Source organism: Thermobia domestica, chromosome 2, assembly GCF_964235325.1.
Source record: "Thermobia domestica chromosome 2, izTheDome1.hap1.1, whole genome shotgun sequence".
NCBI lineage: Eukaryota > Metazoa > Arthropoda > Insecta > Zygentoma > Lepismatidae > Thermobia > Thermobia domestica.
In genome coordinates this window covers 371,079,201-371,097,407 of record NC_137455.1, presented here as the reverse complement: position 1 = coordinate 371,097,407, position 18,207 = coordinate 371,079,201, and the positions used below count along the sequence as shown (strand labels likewise).

General features: G+C 38.4%; 1 protein-coding gene across 2 annotated transcripts in view; it reads left to right on the top strand.

Annotated features, from left to right (window-relative positions):
* The window catches only part of LOC145679901 (synaptic vesicle glycoprotein 2B-like), a 126,950-nt gene extending 113,413 nt beyond the window's left edge, over positions 1-13,537 (top strand). For both annotated transcript variants that reach the window (XM_081750415.1, XM_081750413.1), the window contains exon 12: positions 13,250-13,537. In XM_081750415.1, the coding sequence (XP_081606541.1) occupies positions 13,250-13,305 (56 nt within the window). In that variant the 3' untranslated portion in view covers positions 13,306-13,537. The remainder of the gene's footprint in view (positions 1-13,249) is intronic.
* Positions 13,538-18,207: the final 4,670 nt, after the last annotated feature.

Sequence of the window (18,207 nt, the reverse complement as noted above, 5' to 3'; positions counted from 1 at the left end):
TCTACCCCTGACACCATCACATCAAAGCGCGAGTGTTATCGTATACCCACCGTCTTTGACACGCCTTACTGAACTAGTGAACGGCATTATAGCTCAAGACAGAACATAAAGACAACTCGAGGATTTACATAGATTATTGTTGTGCGGCAACTTAATACTTGGATTATGAACTATATATATATATATATATATATATATATATATATATATATAATAGACAATATGGAGTGCCCGCTACTGGACAGACATGAGCTAGCCATCGCTAATCAATCTTTACTTTATCAAACGTAGCACTTGAAAAAATAGACAATACGGAATGCCCGCTACTGGACGAACATGAGCTAGATGGTAGCGAGTGATACATTATACATCTACGCAACTCGGGGAAATGATTCCATTCAAAGCAAGAGAGAAACGGTGTTGATATCAGACTACCCCGTTGGCGTATGATTCGACTTACTGGATAGAGACTCACTTTCGCTTACTCAGACATGTTACGGACAGGATTTACTTTAGACGACATTATAGATATTGTAGAATTGATACACATATAGTATGTAAATACACTGAGGAACCAATGATTAATAAATGTGTGTATATTGTTTTGCTTTATAAAACGATTTGAGACAATAGAGTAAACACACGACGGTAATAATATAGCACTAGATATTGTAAACAGAGACAACTTGGACGAATTATATGAACGGTGGACAAATTCCTTCACAGTTTCCTGGACGACAGTACTCCTTCCATGGAGTGAGATAGAAAATAATGAAACATAGTTACCTGGGACGGTGACCAAAGCTCACCCAACCTTTTTCGCTTTACAAGTAGACAATACTGACACCACGGGCCAGTTCAAAAGGCTCCATTCCGGGCAGCATCCTAGGGTGGCAACCGGTCTCCAACGACTTCTTAGGCATCTCACCACGTAGTAGCCGTAATCATAACCTCGGGCGCATATTGACCAAATGGTAACCTCTTCTTGGTTAATAGCAACCGAGTACACTTCACCACTACTCTCACCAGATGAACAAGATTTCACTGCAAAGTTGCTGTAACGCTCACGTTCACAACAACGACCGCAGACAGGAACTTCACTGAAGGATACATTTGAGTCCCACGAATGCAGGTGGAATCAGACAGCAAGTAACAAGGGATGGAGTCCCAAATTGAGGAAAGGCAGTGGACGGAGATTTGCTACGTCAAGAGGAAGAGGCCATACACAAATCGAACTTGGTCCCAGAGACAATTCTTAGAGAAGGACTATCGACTTCCGTTTACATCACAGCAACGATTTAGCGAGTGTCACACCAATCTCAGCAATATCCTGAACAAGCACAAGTTGAGTGTTTGTAGGTGAATTATTGTAGTTCACTGCACGTACACTAATCTAACATCGCTGTTCGACCATGGCAGCTCTTAAAAAGAAGTTCGTGATAGAAAACGATCACTTACTGCACGATACGCAGTAATTTCGTGTCTAAAGACAGAACACCAAACTATGCTTCCATTCCGACTCCCGCCATGTTTTTAGTGCAAAGAGCTGAGACAAAGGGGAGCACGCTTCCGCAGCCCGCTTGCTTTCTGATTGGTCGCTCCTTACTACGCATCAGAGCGCGGTGCCGAAACGACAACTTTAATAATAATATATATATGACTAAATAAAAAGAGAAATTATATAAATGAACGTTTATATATGTACGTTCATAATAGATCCCTCCGTTTAAACGAAACACAAAATTTCAAATTATTTCAAGCAGTCAGCGCTATCTTCAGAAAAAACGCTCCACGCAAGACATAGACATACAAAGAAAAGTAGCATATTCTGACTACGTACACTAGTCCAATTGTCGACCATCTTGAATCCTTCATGAGAGTCGAGAATTGAGAAAATATAAAAGAAAATAACACTAACTAAGAGCTGATTAAACATTTCCACAAATAATCTCTTTGAGAAAATGTAACGCTCAAAGAGGAACGTTACAGATTTCAATACAAATACTTGGTAGACAACAAAAAGCCGTGCTGCCTCAGTGGTTGAGCGCTCACCTCAGGTGCGTGGAATCTCTGGCTGGATCCTAGCTCGCGCCAAATTCTGCTTGTGGTATACAAACAATTGTGTGTGGGTTTTCTCGGGGTTCTCCCGCCTCCTTCCACTATCTTAATCCACCATTATTATCTATCTCATCATGACCGTCATCCAAAGTTTTACTGAATATTCGTAGGACGTTAAACCTTAGAAAATGAAAGCACAAATAAAACAATACGATTGATTTGCATATTTAAATTTAGTCTCTCTTTTCAGCAGCGAAGCTATGAGATGTGGACTTACAGTTTAAGGTGGAATCCGAACCACGGTAATCGTTCAAATTTTTGTAAGGCGCTTCCACCGGGAATCGAACCCGGAACCCCGTGCACCGAAGATGGTGCGCGAATGCAGTCAGCCGGCCACTTTACCGGTACTTGTCAACCGATGGCATTTGCGTGTTAGCAACAGACATCCACAGTAGAGTCATAGTACATAGGCCCCTGTAACACGCCTTGCCGGATGCCAGGCTGAATTTTTTGGGGAAAGTACCCGAAATGGCGGAAACAAAATGGCGGACTCCAAATTCTTATCCTACACAAGAACTTCCTTATTTTGCGGTGGATCTTCAATATTTTGGCACCAAACCTAGGGTTTTCGTAGACGAGCTATTCGCTCATACCACTGGTTCCTCTTTGTAGGTTTTCAAAATGGCGGAAAACAAGATGGTGGACGCGATACATGTAAAAAAAATCATTTCTCTTTAATGTATTTTTAATATTATCATGTGAAATATCACCTTTTATACGCAGGAAGCTTGTTTCTACAAACTATTTAATTCTGAATATCTTTAAAATGCCGGAAAACAAGATGGTTGAATCGTAATGTGTATGCATAAAGAGCCGTCTTAAGTTTTATACATGTTTTCAAAACTTCCGATTTTCTAGATTGTACATTTCTCTTCATTTTTATTTTATCGTAAGATTCCAAACAATTGAATTAGACGGAGGCATCCACGGTAGAGCCATGATACTTAGGTCTCTGTAACATACCTTGCCGGATGCCAGGCTGAATTTTGACGGGAACACAAATCAAAACGGCTGACAAGACATTCGTAATCTGCAGGGAAATGTCCTATTTACCAGTGTATTTTTTCAATATTTTGTATTGGAGTCAATTCTTAAGTTTAACTAATTTGTTACACTCTAAGAGTTTTCAAAAATGTTGAGGAACAGAATGGCGGGCATAAAATTCTACTGTTCGTTTTCCGATCGACTTTGTATAGAATTAAACGAGGTTTCGTGGTGATTCAAGAATCGAATTTAATTCCAAGTGTTTCAAAGTGGGGTGAGATATCTTCCATCCTTAAATACTTTCTCTTTCTCTTTCACGCAAACACACTCATTATATTAAAACCTTATATATATATATATATTGAAAACTTAAACCTTCGTCATCTTGCTTCAATGAAAGAAAAAATCGTAAAATTATGGATTAAGAGAAGACACAGCATTTTTACACACAAGGTTTTAAATCAAATTATGCACTTTTGTTTGAATTTGTCATAGCAGTAACATTCTCGGATGACTCATACAGTTTGGTAATATCAGAACAATATTGACTAAAGTATAGAAACAATAACAATTTTTGTAGAAATTATATGTCCACTTACCATTTCATGTTATCGCAACTAAGTTTCTTAGATGCAATACAATGTGAAACAAATTTCCTTGTTCCTATTAATCCTTGCCCGTTGGATTAAGGCAACCAATACCATTGCACCTGCATGTAGGCAAGCATAGTTGTGGTGGAGTTGAACGCCTGCATTTGCAAGACGGCAGATGACACTTTTTCTTACATCCGCACGAAACCAGAACTACGCATACCTGTGGGACTACTGATTTAGTTGTCCAGACAACCTTGAGATTAGAATCATCCTTTCTCCATGCTCCAGTTTCCTCGGGATTCTCAATATTCATGATGGTAGTATTTGCTTGCAACCATATTTTAGCCTGATAGTTTGACCGGATGAAATGACGTTTAAGAGCATCTTTTGTAGGTGGAAGATGTTCCAACTGTTTCTTGCCTCTTGAGACTGTTCGTATCGAACACGGTCCATTCCTCCAAATGGATCGGATGCAGAGTAAAGTCTGCAGACGAATTCCTCCACGCCTTCCATTGATCCATCACGTCCGACTCCTTCTAGGAGATGTGGGTACTGAATGAATATTATCCAGGAGCTCTTTTTTCCATGGCCGATAAAGGATGACGTCGTATCGCAACCCGTTACTGAATTAAAACCCACCAGATTTTTCCTCACAGTCTTGTTCAGATTCCCTGAAATAGCATTGATATTGAAGAATTTCCGATCTCTGGATGTTCCTCCAGCCATCCAAACCTTCTTGGAGGATTCACCAAAGAAATGAATCATCATAACTAATACATCAGTGTCCCTGCTCATCACTATCACCTGTTCAATTTCACTATCTCGAATAGCTTCTTGTGCATGCAGTATCATTAGTGTGTCTGCTTCCTCGTGATTAGACACCAGATGCCTTAGTTCCCCTTTCAAATTTGAGATAACTTTATCAGGAGAAGCACAAGTTATCAATTCGCAGCTTTCTGGCAAGTGTTGGCATGCTAGTTGAAGTAATTCGTTTGCAAGAGAGGATGCAAGGTCAGCCTTGTTGCTGTTGAAACCAACATACTGATCCCATGAAACTGGAAGTGGAGTGTACTCATCGCGAATGATTTTTCTTATAGGTCTTTTTCTTTTATCATCTCTTTTCCTTCTAGTGCGATTCTTAATTGAGCATGGTCGGTAAATGTCAAACGTTATTACAATTCTTTTACCCTCTGGAGATACGTACGAGAAAACTAAAGCTGAAATTTTTTCTCCATAATCGTTGAATGTCTTGCAGTCTGAAGGTTTGCCAACACAATGCATCAAAGCATGACCATCTATGATTAAACAAGTAGAAATATCAGAAACTGGTGTTGTGGCTGAAATGTTTATTGTTAGTATGTCTATCAAAGTCGACTTGGTGGTGAAGTTCATCGATCCATCGTTCTTTGCCAAGGAAAGTGGAACGGGTGATAGTTCATGTGAAAGGATATCCTCCAGTTGCACTTCCCGTCCTGCTTGTTGTGCACAGAATAAACGTTGTGTCATCTGTCTGTCAAACTTTGTTGATTTCTTTTCATTTTGTGGAATGGTAAAAACTACTTTGTACAGTGATGTAAATGTCAGAGAATTCTGTCTCTTTATAGTCGAAAAGAATGGCACTGTTTATTTTATTAACCTCTCTGTCAAGAATGTTTTCACCAGATTTTTCCCTCGCTGTTTTGCAGACAGGAGATGTTCCTGAACTTCAGGTGATGCTATGTCATTTGTCGATAAACTAACCAGCATTTGTGGGTCAATAACATTTTCTTCATCTGCACGCTCCGGAGGATGCGGAACATTCTTACACATGGAGAACATGTTAAATCTCTTAAACTGTTCAACTAGACTTTGAACATCTTCCTCATAGCAGTGTAATCTTGAGACTTGAGAGTCTTTGCGCGTTGTGATAGAATCATCAACTTCAATACCAAACATTTCCCTTGTTTCGTCCAAAATGCGAGATCTTTCAGTCCATGTTATTCAAAACCTATCTCTTGCCGTGACAGTTCGTGTGATACCAATGCACAGTGGTCCAGAGACCCTCAAAACCTGGCCAAAATTACATGACGCAAATCTCGGAACTAGTAGTAGTGCTGGATATGACCTTGGGCAGTCATATCGACATGGATGTTTCAAATAATAGCGTCCCGCAGTCTGTGACTGGCGTCCAATGTAAGAAGTTGCCTGTGCACAAAACAGCAGTTGTGTATCAGCTAGAGACAACAAAGTTGCCAGTGTTGTGTTATGTAACAACAAGGGTAAACTGTCGTATATATGGAAATATGTTGTTCTAAAGCATTATGTCATGAGAAGTGTAAATCTGAAACCAGAAACATGCTAACAGGGTCAGTTTGTAGTTGAAGTAATGAAAATAAATGAAAGTAAGGGGCGGCCGGACCCTCTGGAAGGCAAACGTTTGATATTCATTCGTTTGCTATTGTCTCATAAACGAATAGAGATAATGAACAGTAACGTTCCATGACCATAGATAATGTTAGTCGACACAAAGGAGATGGAAAAAGCACCTTCAGTATTGCCATCTGTAGATATTCAGTGTTGCTAGACTAAAGGATTGCAAAGAAAGCTGGAGTAAGATGTTGTGTAGACAAATGAAACCAACGGCATTTCATAACAGAGTATATTATACGTCGAATGTGTGTTCGACTTTGCAAATAATGCTCTCATTGTGTTTGTAATAAAATAGTTGTGACATAAAAGCTATTCAACCTAACTAAAAGCATGTACAATTGAAATGATTGGAAATTGAAACTCTAATGACGAGAAATTGTGCATGAAGGAGTAAATAGAAGACTATATATAATGTCAGCACATACATTGCTATACAAATCACAATGACAGACCTCAGCAATACAACAACAGTGTGTTGTGTGTATAACAGAGTTATGACTTACAGTATCAGTAATTATGATAGTCGTAATGTGACGAACTGTATCCGCCATTTTGAAGTTTTTCATTTGGATATCAGATTCGTATTCAGCGACCTCCAAAACCTTTATTTACCCAATTTCAGCTCCATGGCTTGATTTTTAGTTTTTCTGTCCGCCATATTGGATCCGCCATTTTGAAGTTTTTAATTTGGATATCAGAATCGTACTTAGCGACCTCACAAACCTTTATCTGTCAAGTTTCATGGATATGGAACTATATCTTCCTATTTTGGCCACATTTTCAGGGTTTCTGGACCACTGTGCAATGACACCGTTTGCTAATTTACATAATTTGTTAATCCACTCGGTAGCTTGGTCAAACGGTACTTGATTGAAAGCATTTTTTGTCCGTTTGGCGACAAAATTGTCTTTGATGAATTCATGGTATACTTCCGGAAATGTTTGATCTAGTGTTTTCAACTGAGCCAAGTAAATTGGAGCCCATCTGGCATGAGTATGGTCATATACGCTTAGCCATGGCACAATTTCTTCTAGTGCCTCAACTTGTAGCTTCCAGTTACCCTCTCGATGAGCCCTAATGAAGTCAAGAAGAATCTCTACTAGTTGCATGTAGGTGTTCCAAAATTCAAAATTTGGATCAGACTTAAACCCATCTTCAAATTCCTTCAGGTAGCGAGGAATTTCCAACTCATTTAGCCTATGATTAAGATCTATAACCTTTTCGCGAATAATGTCACTCTCCATCTTAGTTTTCATGTGGAACAATTTTTGAACTGAAGTAGCTAGGTCTTTGATGCTTTCATCATCTTCAAGCAGGTTATGCAAAAGTAACTACTCAACGAAGTAACCCCATTTGACTTGAAAAAGAGCTTCGTATGTCAGCAGATGTGACTTCACAGCTCTGTAGTATTCTCTTCCTTCCATTACAGAAGGCATTGAATTCTGAGCCAGTAGGCCGGCTTCGAGCCAAATGTTCTCCAATCCCGAACTTTCACAGTGTTGGCCAATTGTTCGCAGAAAGTTGAACATTATATGCAGAGGCCCCATGAGCATTAACATATCTTTAAACTTGTCAGGCATCTTCCAAATAAGTTCCATGGCTCTGCTGTACAAGGGCAAGTCAGCTAGTATAGGGGTCCCATACGAGCTACGGGTATTACTTTATTATTATTATTATTATTATTATTATTATTATTATTATTATTATTATTATTATTATTATTATTATTATTCAACAATCTTGTTTTCCGGCATTTTAAAGATATTCAGAATTAAATAGTTTGTAGAAACAAGCTTCCTGCGTATAAAAAGTGATATTTCACATGATAATATTAAAAATACATTAAAGAGAAATGATTTTTTACATGTATCGCATCCACCATCTTGTTTTCCGCCATTTTGAGAGAGGAACCAGTGGTATGAGCGAATAGCTCGCCCCTGAAAACCCTAGGTTTGGTGCCAAAATATTGAAGATCCACCGCAAAATAAGGAAGTTCTTGTGTAGGATAAGAATTTGGAGTCCGCCATTTTGTTTCCGCCGTTTCGGGTATTCCCCAAAAAATTCAGCCTGGCATCCGGCAAGGCGTGTTACAGAGGCCTATGTACTATGACTCTGCGGTGGATGCCTGTTGCTAACACGCAAATGCTATCGGTTCATTTTCTATTGATATTTCCGGGGCTTGGCCGGCTGACTAAGCCAGTAGACCAGCGGAGAGAGCTACAATAATACGAGTAATGAATGATTGTGTTACTGTATTTATAGACCTAAAATATAGTTTGCAATAACGTATCTTACCTTAGAGAAAAAAAAATTAAGATTAAAGTTCACTTTCTTTCCGTGTATAACGAGAGTTGAACATGTGATGGCCAAAAGACACCCACGTATGATCAGCAGTAACAGCATCCCATAATTTTAAAGGAGATCCACTGAGTTTAATTGTTAATAAAGATTGAAAGGTACTCGCCAACATTCGGTTTCTTTCGAAACTTTTAATATGAACAACACTGAATCCACGTTCAGAGGCAGCAGTTGATAATGGCACAGAACGAACTTTCCGCGTTAAGTCTTTCAGAACTAGAAAATCATTTACCGACTTAGAACTTGACTTGTACTCTCTCCATTCTGACACTGTAGAACCCCCGTTTGGTCTAGTGGCTAGCACGCTTGACTTCGGTTAACGTGGTGTCTGGTTCGATTCCCGGTGGTGTACAGTTGAACGACCAAAGTGGTCGGATTCCATTATAATCAGTAGGTCCACGTCTCTTTTAGCCTAGCAGGCATAATCGTGGGACGTTAAACTAAATCAAACCAAGCCATTCTAACACTGCAGTATCAGGATTTAATCCAAACAATTGAGCTTCTTTATATACGTCTACGTTACCGTATAAACCACTCATGTTATTACGATCTTTATTTTCAAACACTGAAAAGCACTTTAGGACATCATTAGAAGGAAACCTTTCCACTTCTTCTACTAAACCCTGGATTACCTGCCCCCTTATTTGATCAAACTATCATCACTCTCTGTATCAGACGCTTGTCTGCAGTGCACTGATACAAAGACTTTGGTAGACATCATCTTTCACACGCATTTCTCTCAGAGCTTGGATTAAAGATTCAATTCTTGCTCTATTTCATTGTACGAAACTGCTTCCTTTTGCATCGTTTTACTAATATTAGACAGAATGGACGCAATATCCAGAAGAAAACCGAGCAATAGAATGTTCTTTTTCTCCAACAGATTTTTTTTTTTTTGTTTTGTTTTGTTTTGTTTTGTAAATACCACTCAGTTTAAAACTATCTCTGTTGAAATGGTCAGCATTTTCATACTCCAAAAGTAGGAATTACATTATACAAGAAAAATATGTAAAGACTGCAAATAATACATGCTCCTCATTTGAAATCCAACGTATGTGAAACAATCTTTTGATTTTTAGCAGTCCCGCGGTATCTGTGACTGCCGCGATACTTTTAAGTTTTGCAGCTGTATTAAGTTCGCCTAACAAACATTCAAAGTTGTGAATAGCATTCACATCAAAAACTCTTTCAGATAAAAGATCCATTCGATGTGCTATGTAGTGTACGCTAATTAGGCACTGGTTGACATTTCTTCTAATTTGGGCAGCAACACCTTGTTTCTCCCAGTAAACACTACATCCCCGTCCGAACCAAATTTAACAAGCTTTTCTTTAAGATTAAAAATATGCCATCTTCGGAAAACCTTTGAATAATTTTCTCTTCAAGGAATTTTGCATCGGCATTTTCTACAGGCACTAATTTATAAAAACAACAACAAGGGTTATTTTCTTCGTCCACATATGTTACATATAAAAGCAAGTGCTTATCCGCAAACCTGTTTGTAGATTCGTCAACTGTTTAAGAAATTTTACCAATTTTGCACGCAACTGGTACGCTAGAGAATAAAGGTCTCCATCTCGTCACAACGAAACAGCCGACAAAGTTAAACAACTGATACCTTTACAACTAAACTACGTTTTTGAAAAACAGGCATACATTCAAATTTATTGTTTGTTTGAAAATTTTCATTATAGACCTACTTATATTTTCATATTAAGGTGTCCCCCCTAACATATTTTGGTGGGGGGAAACTCAAGTATAAAATTTTTGGTGGGGGGGAAATCCGTCCCGTCCCCCCCCGGATTTCGCACCCTGGACAGAACCCCTTTTAGACGAGACACGAGAGGAGACGGAACGTCTCGTGAAATGTCTCGTGTCTCGAAAATGAAAACGTTGGCGGGAATGGCCAAGATTGAAATTGCCAGTGGTCATATAGATTGCAAAAGAAAATTCCCCTTTGTGAGAAAACATGTTGAAAAGCCTTCATAGAAAAGTGTCCTCTGTCTATTGAATGAAACCATCGTGATACATGAGCTTCCAGGAATATCATCCTTAATGTCTTGTCCCCAATTCCCCTTGCTGTAAACTGAGGAATTCTCATTTTTTTATTTCTGGCTGGAATGATCACAAACAAAATCAAAGACAGGGAAGATTTTTACAAGGTCAAGAACCGAACTACCACCACCATCTATTCAATTTGAAAACTGGGTAAGGTCTACACTCATTACAGGCTGTAGTTGAAAGTTCTGGCTGAGATGGCGGAAGAGAACAGAACAGACTACACTTGTCTTTATTCTCTGGTGGCGGCATTCTTTTTGCTATATGAACCGAAAACGGCAATTGAAGTATGTCATCTTACAACTAAAATTTTGTCTTCTCTCTCTCTCTCTCTCTCTCACACACACACACACACACACACACACATATATATATATATATATATATATATATACACATAAAAACACACTTTTACGATTTTACCAATCGCTCCTTATTATACAGCAGTCATGTTGTAAAATTCACCTCTTCGTTTGGAAGGCGGGCGAAGGGCAAAGAAAGCAAAGATACTATCGACGAACCCTTCAAATTGTTTGCTTTCAGCAAATTTATGATACTAACAATAACACTTTAGGTGAAGAGGTTTTACAGGTGGACCTTCGTTTTGTTACGCGGAAATGTTTGATCTGGCCAGAGTGCGAAATTGCCCTCTGCTTCCATGTTGAGAGGAGGGGAATACTTCCCTTTCCTAGTAAATAATATTCATTACGACCTGAATTATCTTCAGAAATTGTTTCTTACAGGCATATAAAACCTCTCGAACTTGATAAGTTTAAAGAACATTTGGTATAATATTCATGGAACTCCGTTGAAAGCAGAAAATATCATGAGAATGATCAAAATTCGAACATTGGAGAAAATAATTAACAGAAAAGAAATAGGATACCCAAACCACATTTTTAAACCTGCTATAAAATGTATATCCTATATTTTTACTAATTCCTTACTCCCATGAAAGTATCCTGGGGGAGGATATTCTCTCCAATTTTTTCAGACTGAAATCCTTTTATCCCGTACGATTTCGCCCGCTGACACAATACGAAAAAAACAAAAGCTGTTAAAAATCCATACACATGACCCTTCCAGGACTCAACCTGGGACCTTCAAGCCATGGTCTATCGCCGCAGACCGCTGGGCTGCGTATGAAGATGTATGTTGTATGATTGCGAATAGATCACGACAATATAAGAAACTTTAATCCAAAATGGCCAACCAAAACTCAACTTTTTTTTAGCCACTAGCTAATCTGGGTGTACTGTCATGAGTTTGTTACACAAACGGGGCAACCACCACATAGTAGCACACACCCCACGGTTATGGGAACAGATTTCAACCATGGAGGTGAAAACTGGCCCCAAGCATTCTTTCGTCCGATGTGTCGTTCAGCTCCCATTACTATGGCACTTTAAGTAGAGCTTACTGTGCAGTAACATATAAAATTTCAATCAAATACTTTCCTTTACTCAATAAAATTATTTGGTTCCGAGCTTTTAAAAAAAATAATTGCAACAAATCTAAACATGCTAAATTGGAAAGTAGTTTTTGGATTGTTATGGGTTAACGCTGTGAAACCTAAATGCTGTAATATATGAAATCAAAGTGTACACACATATCTATCTCTCTATTTATCTATATATCTTTTCATATCTCTCTGTCATATATATACAGACACTATAAAGCAAGTGGGCCGATAGTATACGATAGTGTCGGGGATGGTGACACCTTTACATCGAACTTTGCTTATCGTGTAAACATTATTTGACATTAGTGTCTTCATCTTCGACGTACCTATGAGCAATTTGCTGTATATTCGTGTTGTTCCAGAATGTAAAAAAAAGAAGAAGAAGAAGAAGCCAGGGTCGAGAAACCTCAGACAACTAACAGCAGAGATATATTATCTTGTAAACTATTTGTCCTTGCCTTGTGAGCTTATTTGAATTTATTTTTAAGACCTTTAGGTAACTTTGGCCGAATGGATGATGATGGGAAAATTAGTGGAATGAAGAAAGTGGTAGGATACTAGACAACTTCGAGAAAACACACACATTCGAAAAACGAAATGAAATCTTTGAGTTTTACGTCCCACGATTATGCCGGTTAGACTAAAGGAGACAGTGATGATGAGTAATGAATGAAATGGTGGAATGAAGAAAATGAGAGGAAACGGGAGAACCCCGAGAAAACCCACGCACACGGTGTTTGTCCACCACAAAGTTCACTTGGCGGGGCTGGGATCGAACCCGAGACCCCAAGCACCAGAGGTGAACGCTCTACCACTGAGCCACCGCGGTCCCCACACACATTCAATGTTTGTCCATCACAAAGCTCACATGGCACTAACCGAGATCGAACCGACTACCACATACACTAGAGGTGAAGGTTTCACGGTGTAGCTACCGTGACATTTCTTGTCTTCTGTGTTCTAGGTAATACTTGTAACTTAGTTGTATCTTGATTAGCATGGTGCAGCCTGCTACATTTTACTTTCGTTCCCATGGTATGCTGCTATATTTTTTTACCAGACAAGACGAGACGGGACAGCACCTCTCGAGACGAGACATGAGTCGGGACTAGCACATTTTTTTCGAGACGAGACACGAGACGAGACATTCTTTGCACGAGACGAGACGAGACAGCCTGACGTGGTCTAAATATACCAGCCAATATAAGCACGTGGTCTAAATTGTGATAGATAAATTAAAATATTTTTCTTTTTTCTTTCTTTTCAGCTAGTGGTTTTCTTTTCCTAACAGTACGAACAAATAAAGGATCAATTTTATTGTAGCCTTACTACGTTAGTCAATATCAATACTAAATCAAACTTACTTATTTCATCAGTGAGTGTACGTTTCCACGGAGGGAGAGAACTCAAAGAAGTTTACTATTTTTTGGTATACTTTGTAATATAGAATTGGAAAAGCTTTAACGATATCAGAACGTCCTTTCAAGACAGATGTAACTTTTACAATATGTACTTCCACATTTACTATTATTTAACATCAAAAATAAATTGATAAAAAAAGTAATAATGCTTACACATATAATAAATTAAAATTCAAAGTAATTTATAAAATTTAGCGTTATACATTACTAATTAATTTGGGCCTATGTTTAGCAGAAGGGGTCCAGCTCTTTTCTCTAAAAAATGTTACAATTTTGGTAATTTCTGTTCACATTCGGTTAGTTTAGGATACAGTTGGTTACTTTAAGTTAGGTTAGGCTAGTTTAGGTTACGTTAGGTTAGTTTAGTTTATGTTATATTAGTGTAGGAATCCTGCATAATTTTCCAAAAAAAAAGATAGAATTTCGCTTATTTCTACTAATATTACGTTAGTTTAGGTTAGTTCAGGTTAGCTTACGTTAGTTTATGTTAGATTAGGTTAGATTTGGTTACGTTATGTTACGTCTAAGTAGTTGCATCACTCATTTCTGTAAATTTTGTGTATTTTACGAGCTTCTGGACCCCTTGTACTAAACATACCCCTTAAATTGCAGTACTAGCATTGATAATCAAATAATCTTCCAATTCAACGGTAAAGAATTGTTTAATGTTCCAGGCATGAAATTGAAAAGAAAAAAACCAATAGATTTAATTTATCATTTTATTTTTTAACTTTGTCAAACTAGACGTAATTACAATACATAACAACTATCATGTGTTTATGAAGGAATGGTTGAAAGGTCGCTAGAGAACATAACTGAAAAAAAAATAGAAAAAAATTAAAAATGTAACATTTCTACAATTATAAAAACTGTTTTCTTATTTGTTTGTTCATTATACATTGGTGGAAACGCATTTAAAAATATTCCGTTTGGAACAATGACTGAAAAGTTCTCCGAAAGTGTACAAAACATGTATTTACCTCTTCCAAATTATATCTTCTGTTAATGTTGTGTCTTAAGACTACTTACACATATTATATGCCAAGTTTGTAAGTGAAACAAGAAACAACTCTGGCAGCACGGTGGCTCAGTGATAGAGCGCTTATTTCTGGTAGGTAGGGTCCCTGGTTCGATTCTTGGGCAAGTAAGCTTGTGCTGGACAACATCGTGTTTTTTTGGGGGGTTATTCCCGCTTCCTCCCACTTTCTCATTCCACCAATGTTTCCATCGTCATTCTCTTGCCTAAATCATCCGTTTCCGGGACGTTAAGCTGAAAGACTTAATTCCATTTCATTTCACGAAAAATTCTGACACTTCTCTCGTTCTAACTTTTGTAATCCTTATTCAGGTGCTTCTACCAGCTCTTCAGGTGTTAGCTTGAATACCTGATTCCCATTTTTTAAAAATCATTACCATGAAAACTCGTATCTTTACTTCGTCTAACGTCACCCAAAGAGGAAACAGAAAAGAGAAGAGAGAGAAAAGGAACCAAGGAAAAATGAAATCTTTGAGTTTTACGTCCCACGGTTATGCCGGTTAGGCTAAAGGAGACGGTGATGATGAGTAAGGAATGAAATGGTGGAATGAAGAAAGTGGGAGGAAACGAGAGAACCCCGAGAAAACCCACGCACACGGTATTTTTCCACCACAAAGTTCACTTGGCGGGGGCTGGGATCGAACCCGGGACCCCAAGCACCAGAGGTGTACGCTCTACCACTGGGCCCCCGATTTACTGTCGTGCAGTGTATTTTAGATTTAGCTGGATTTGTTTTTCATGACGTCAGCTTTACATAAGTTATTTCGCAGTGATTGGCTTCCAGAGTCATTTCTATGGAATAGATAACGAATGGTCCAATCGTGGAACAGCTGTATATTAACTTTAGTTGGTCTCTGCTTGGATTCCTCTTGTGACGTTCAGTGGCGGATACAGGATATGATCAAGGGAGGGGCTAAACCATATTTTGAAGTTCTATCTAGTGTAAAGCAGGATTTAAGCCCATTTTATCCAGTGTACACTTGAGCGTCAAAGCTCCCCCCCCCCCTTGGATTCTCCACTATGTGGTTCATCTTGGGTGAAACCACATCAGTGCAAATGTAATTTCACCAATCAATTTTAAGTGGAAGCCGTAATGCTCAGTGGTAGAGTGTTCACCTTTGGTGCGTGGGGTCCCTGGATCGATCTCAGCTCGCGCTAACTGGGCTTTGTAGTGGACAAACAATGTGTGTGGGTTTTCTCGTGGTTCTCCCGATTCCTTCTACTTTCTTAATTCCACCATTTCATTCATTGTCATCATCTCTTTTAGCTTGCAAATGCATAAAAGTGTGACGTAAGACTGAAATATGTAATTTCATTTCCTAGTCAATTTCAATAAATACAAGAGTTATTAATAGAAAATTAATGTTTCAATGTTGTAAAATTTCGTGACTATAAAATCACTGGCGTGTGCAAGTGAGAGGCATGACTCCATACATCTAAAAATAGAAAGACCATCCGGTATTCTAACGTTATTCTAGGAGGTCCAATAGTGTTCTAGGGGACCTAATTCCTCCTCGACCCCTCTAGTTACCTGTATGCCAGCAAAAATACACATATAAATTCCTACATCAACTAGTCTTGTACACGACTAGCTTACGGTATCTGAATGTTATTATGTCTGTAATCTCGTGGATCATATAGAAGATATAGAAGGTGTTTCAAAACAACACCGATAACGTTTGGGAGATGACTCCTGACACCAAGATAAAACGAAAAGTATAGACCAACCTGGGTGCACAAATGCTTCCTTTCGGAGTTATAGGCTACCGAAAACATGAGAAAATGAACTTTAAAGGTTCATAGCTCTCAAACTATGGGACCTACCGTAGTCGGGTTAAGACCACATAGGAAGTAGTATGTGCTCTATCCAAATATCCACACGGAGAAAAATGCATAATCCAGTCGGCATGTAAATGCTGTTTTTACCAGGTTACGCGCGTCACAACATTAAATAATGTTGTTTCATCCGTAGTACGATTTACACCACCGTCCAGCGAAAATTTTGTATTGTGGGACCACCATTTCAAATCTAGAATTAACGCCATACACATTCCGACGGTGGTAACTTACGTATATAATGTTGTTACCACCTTCCTACGACTGTCCCCTCTTGGTTCTTTCTAAATCTGTGACTCCCTACCTTACGAGAGTAATAAGACGTCATATCATTCTGTGAAAAGGAAAGAGAGGAAAGATGTTTTTAACACGAAATCCAGCCGCCGAACTCCAGACTTGGCATGGTGTTCCCATCTGCGGTACTTTTATACATGAAATTACATTACTTAAGGAGCGCACCCGCGTAAATACGATATATCCACACGGAAATCCTAGTCCTTTTTTTCTCAGTGCATGCTTCAGTATCCTTGATACTTCCGTAACAATTTTTATGGAGGTAGTTGGTGAGTACTTCAAATTATATGCCCGAAGCCAAACTCCTTCTATAAATATTGTTGCGTGAGTACCACAAGATTCTCAAACAAGGATGTTTGGAAAGCTCACATATTAGTTCCTAAGGTAGAACGACAGCATTCGACAGCATGTATTATTCGGCATGCATGAATTATTCTTTACCTGCACCATTTAGATATTTTAATCAAAGGTGTTATAAACTAGTCAACTATTTAATTATTTTATATAGGTTAGAAGAAGAAGTTATTGTTTTGTATTTTTTAGAATGTTGATTGTGTATCGATAGCAACTAATATAATCCAGTGTGGTAAGATGGCTGTAAGCAGCCTAGATATAACTATACAATAAATACATTCGAATAAGCAACATTTGCAGTTTTTGTGTTAATTTAATACGTGTGCATAGGCACGTAGCCAAGGGGTGGGTCCGGGGGGTCCGGACTCCCCCCCCCCCTTCGAGACCATATATGAAAAAAATTAAGAAAGGATGAAACAAAAAGAAACAAGAAAAAGAAGAATCAGCGTTAAAAGTATAAAACTACAGCAAACGTTTGGTTATTCTTTCTTATGTGGAACTTTGTGTGTAGGAAACGGAAGGGGTTCAATCTAAAAATTGATATTGAACGGACCGTTCAGAATTCCATTTAGCTCCATGCTAATTTTATGGACTACAAATGACAATCAATAAACCTGTTCTATCAGGTAGATTCTCAGGTAGAACTTAAGAAATGCCAACAATCACCAGAGCCTGGCAACATAAATTCCAGTTACACTTTAAAGTAATTTTCAATTTCGCGGCAAAACATCCATTTTATAGGATGTGTTTACCTCCGAAAGGGATCTCGTTGCTATCTTTGACGGCATTGATCGAAGATAAGAAAAAGAAGAAGGAAGAAGACAACAAGAACCCAGTTCGAATTACCTAGGAAGACTATATTTTTCAATATTTTTTAAATATTATTTTACTTCAGATTTCTTTATAGTTTGTTATTAAAAGATTAATATATCCTCATTTTATTGTCCTAACAAACTAATATGGGTGTGTTGCCAGTAAAATAGATTAGATTGATTGAGCCCCTGGTATGTAACCACAGTATTTCAAGTCACAACCCCCCTCCCTTCATTATGAAATCCTGGCTAAACGAACCAATATACAGTAAAATAGTTTAGAATTATCGAACCCCTCGTGTGATAACCACAGTATTTCATGTCACGGACCCCCCCCCCCCCCTATTACGAAATCCTGGCTACGTGCCTGGTGTGCAACTCACTTATTTGTACTAGGGACCAACGTTTACGTTATATAATGTTGACCAAAACCCGGGAATAGCTAAAAACTAGTAAGAAGTTTAGTAAACAG